The sequence below is a fragment of the Athene cunicularia genome (assembly GCF_003259725.1).
Source record: "Athene cunicularia isolate RWA chromosome 2 unlocalized genomic scaffold, athCun1 chr2_part1, whole genome shotgun sequence".
Lineage (NCBI taxonomy): Eukaryota > Metazoa > Chordata > Aves > Strigiformes > Strigidae > Athene > Athene cunicularia.
In genome coordinates this window covers 123,185,134-123,189,702 of record NW_020799095.1, presented here as the reverse complement: position 1 = coordinate 123,189,702, position 4,569 = coordinate 123,185,134, and the positions used below count along the sequence as shown (strand labels likewise).

Below are 4,569 nucleotides of genomic sequence, written 5' to 3'. Positions count from 1 at the left end.
AGCTATAAATTCAGATGATACAGGTAAAAGGGGATGATTTATAAATAGTCAGGAAACTATCAAAAGGAGAAATGGTCCAAAATGATGGGAAAAGTAATCTTCCATGGTTCGTAGGACGAACATGAAAGAACAGACTTTTCTGCTATTAGGGTGAGCACAGTAGATGATACATGTGCTGCACAGCTAAAATATCTGTAGAGCTGAAGTAGCAACAGATTCTGCAAGAAGTAATGATGCAAACTGGAAGTGTGCAATTGCATGCCGCAGGCTTCTGAATCTGATGGAAATCTCCATCACCCATCACCTAACAGTTTCACTTTTAGGACATGTTTGTCTGATGTGACAGAAGTTCACCTAAACCTTTCTAATTTTGTCTGATCTGACAGCCCCTTTGGAAGAATAGTAGCATTGTAAGCTGTTTCCCAACCGGTATAAAAGTAACACTCAAGACACTAATATTTTCAATTATTTATTGTGGCACTTTAAAGCATATAAACTCCATTGCTAGGTGTTTCAAGCCAGTTTTAAAAAAAAAATAAATAAAAGGAGGCTTTAAGTTTTAGGCAGTATTTCAGTAGATTTTGGTTAAGAATTTTTGGCATGTTACTAGACAGAAAATAAGGTTTTTTTGCTAGGAAAACAAAGAGTCTTCTCAAAATAAAGTTTCCTTTCTGTAAAGCATGTACACCACTGCTTAAGTTTATCATGTCCATTGGCTCACCATCATATATTTTTTTCAGATAAGAAATTTATGGGTTTGAAACATGAAAAACCAAAATAACCCCTGAAAATACATTCCTCTACTGAATCACCAGCTACACTTCTCTTATAAAGTAAATAGAATTGAGTGGGTACAAACAACATGAAAGTTAGAAACAACTCTAGAGCCTGAACTCTGAATGTGTTTTCCATTTCATATCTTACTACCTTAGTAATTGAGGATGCTGGTCAAAACTCAGCTTGCTATTAACCATTCCTTGCCATATATTGCAGTATCTTGAACTGAAGGCAGATTGTAGTAAAGCCTAAAACCGAACTGGGTTTTTGCTCACTTTAAAATTCCACTATAGTAACAACATTTCCACTTCATATATTTGACAATTTTATTTAATAGCCTCATAAATTCAGAATAGTTACATAATAGTTACATCACTGCTTTTAAAAAGGATTGCACTCAGCTACTCAGTCCATTGAAATACTAGAAAACAGGGAAAAGGAAAATATGGAGTGTAAAGGAGCTCTGTCCACTGAACTGAGTTTGTAGCAAGTTCCTACTGAACATGAAGATTCCTCATGCTTTCTGGTAGACTCTAACACACTTGACGCCATTCATGTCACATTCCTAGAATATAAAAAGATAGATTTGTTAAATTTACCTCCCTACAGTGTTTACTGAAAAAGATCTTTTAGAGTTATTTTTCAGACTACTAGCCAGCAGTACACAAGAATCAGAAAGCAGGACTGAACTCACCACCACCAACTGTCCATCCACTAGTTTCCGTGTTATTATGGTCTTCTTGCCATCCCATTCCTGCTCCTGAACCAATGACCCATCATCTTTTAAGCTGACAAGAGTCTGAAAGAAGAATCCAAACATGAGTATTTTACCCACAACATTTGATGGAGACTGAGGCTTTCCAAAACCTTGTTCCAAAGGAAAAATTCCCACTCCAGCTCACTCAGAACTGATTTTGCCATTGAATTCTACAAAGCCAGGATATTATCTTAAACGTTTTATTGATCTTCACTGCTTGTTCACTCACTGCTCTGACACATTCCTGCGTCAGGCAGACCTTTGACAGCATGCACAATTTCAATTAACAAAAGCAGATGATGTTCTCTGTTCATCTCTTTGTATACGGGCTTTTGAGCTTTTTTGTAATGTTTATCTGACCTTGCAGTAATAGATGAATTGCCAGTGTGGGGCTGGAGGAGGGGGAAAGGTACACAGAGCACTCACAGATGAGACATATTTGAGGTTTTGAATGCGTATTGTCCCTACTTGGTGCAGGGAGAAGCTCTCTGCCTTCTAGAACTGGAGATTAGGGACTGTGATTCACATGTGTGCCTTGTGTGTCTGTTACCCCACTGCACAGAGCCCGGCTCTCTTGTTACGTAAATACGAGACTGAGCAGAAAGGTTAACCCTAGGGCTGAATTGCCTCTGATTAAACATCAATGGGATTCTTTCCACAGGCTTCAAATGAAGTGGCATTTGGCTTTAACGGGGATTTAGAGGTCTGTTAGTTTTACTAACACAATGCTTCTGCTACAAACGGAAAACAACAAAATACACAAGACATTATTGGTTTCAGCATTTTTCCCCCTCTTTGGAAGTTGCTTAACCCACAAAAAAGTTTATTCCAGTAAGACTTACAGAGACAGCTGCTCACCAATTAAAGCACTGTTAGTCTCGATGTCAAAACTGATTTTTAGATAGCATCTACATCTGTGAAACACCCAAAGAATTGTGGTTTTTTTCAATAGAAGAGTCTAGTATACTGACCTGAGTTTTCCTGCCATCTAATGTGTTTTCCTCAAATTTCTCACCAAGCTTGAAGCTGAACTGTGAAGTTTTGAAGGTGCTTTCTGTTTTTACAGTGATTGTGTCCCCATCCTTAATAATGTAAACATCTGGTTTGGCCATGCTTCCCATTTTTCTCATGGCCATACCCACACCTGCAAAGCAAGAGGCACAGAGTGTCACAAAGTCAGTTAAACCATAAGGCTTAGGGCCACACAAGAATTCAAACACCTAATTCCCATTTAATTAAGCAATTAAGTACACTTGTGAATCAAAGCTCAAGAGCCACAAAGAAAGAGGATGTTTTAAATTACCCACTGATGAGAAAGGAAAAAAAAGGGCTTATTTGAAGGATTATTATTTTGCTTCCTCAAAGAACTAGTTAAATCTATTTTGCCCTCTAGAGGACTCTCAGATGCCCCAGAACTCAGAATTGGATGTTTACAGAGAAAAACAATAAATAGGAAAACAAACAAAAGCTTAAACTAATATAAAATTATTCCCTTCAAGTTCTGAACACTTTAAAAATTCTACAGATTATTTTTGACAGATAAATCCAACTGCATATTTATTACTTACTCAAATTGTCTTTCATCACTCTGTACACAACTGCAAACACACAATTTTTAATAAAATTTCATCCTCTACATCCCATATCCAAAGTCTGAACTTGTGAATTTGAAAACCACTATGCTGCAAAATAGTGCTTACACACACACAAAAAAATGACTGTGAGAAATGAGCTTTTCAAATGACCAAAAGTTCGTCATCTGGACACAGCAGCCTTCAAAATTCTTCAGAAAAAATTATTCACCCTGCCTCAGTCCCTGCATGCACTGTTTGAGGAGTGTGCTGGAGTCTTTGATCTGAATGATGAAGATATGAATAAGAGGGTAGTCAGGCAACAGATGTGAATCCATCAAGCTGGGAAGTGCAGATCTGAGCCAAGAATTGATAAGTAATCAAATGGCGCAGAAGATGCCACTAAGTCAGTGAGTGTCGGGGCTCTGCAGCTGCTGTAGTTAGAAAATATCACGTAACAGCACAGCACCCTTCAGTGTACAGGATACTTGGGTGAGGGCTGAGTCCACAAAGCAAAGATTACAGTTTCCTTAGGAGGTGGAAGCAACAGAGTACTTCCCAGGCACCACTTCTCCAAACACAACTGAGATTCCGGGACTGAGCCTTAAACTTGAGACTGCAGAGCAAAAAACATCCCTCCCTCAGTCCAACTTTTCCATCCAGAATTGAAAATTGTTACGCTGCCCCCCACCCCCATCCACCCCTTTGCTGTTGTGCAGTCCACAGAAATCGGCGAGTTCTGATCAGCTATGGCTTGGGATCCAACTCAGAGATGAGCTGCGTATGTTTTCCATATGGCAGGGAGTGAAATTCAAACTTCTTTATCCTCAAATGTTCTTTTAGACAGACCGAGAAGAATCTGCAGAATCTCCTTTATGGTGCATCAATAGGATCAAGGGCAGAGAGTTTCCTAAGGAGTCAGTGAAGGTGAGATCCAATAAAGTACTGGTTCCTAAAGTATGACTTGGAGTAAATTTAATTGCCTACATTGTAATTGTAAAGGAAAAGTGACCAGTATAAGCTTCCATTCTAAACCCAAACAAACACCACCCAGTTGCTGCCTACTCATGGGAGGTGCTCTGCAGTTACAGCACTTAATTTCTACTTTGAAGTTGCAATTTGGCACATACCTAGCCCTGGCTGTTAGACCTGAGCACCGCAGCATCCTAATCCACAGATTAACTGATCTGATCTGATAATACTTGAATTTCCTCCGAAGTCTCCCAAAAGGGCTCAGTCCAGGCTTTCTCACATCATAGATATTACATGTTGACGGGGCTCTCACAAAATACAATTACAGCCACTACTGTCCACAGAGTGTAAATGCAGTGATGGCTTTTGTATTTTACATGAAGAGCACAAGACCTAAATCCCTTCCCTCTCCCTCCAAAGACATTCAGGGTCACATCTTCCACCTCTTGAGAAAATATCCTAGCTTTCAGCGGTGAATAAATTGCAGAAAAC

The 4,569-nt window shown here is 39.2% G+C and overlaps 1 protein-coding gene across 1 annotated transcript in view; it reads right to left on the bottom strand.

Annotated features, from left to right (window-relative positions):
• Window positions 1-464: 464 nt before the first annotated feature.
• LOC113476152 (fatty acid-binding protein 5-like) overlaps window positions 465-4,569 on the bottom strand; it is an 8,620-nt gene continuing 4,515 nt past the window's right edge. Inside the window, exons 2-4 of the mRNA XM_026841483.1 lie at window positions 2,506-2,754; window positions 1,472-1,576; window positions 465-1,342 (exon numbers count right to left, since the gene is read on the bottom strand). Of these exons, the coding sequence (XP_026697284.1) occupies window positions 1,292-1,342; window positions 1,472-1,576; window positions 2,506-2,754 (405 nt within the window). The 3' untranslated portion in view covers window positions 465-1,291. The remainder of the gene's footprint in view (window positions 1,343-1,471; window positions 1,577-2,505; window positions 2,755-4,569) is intronic.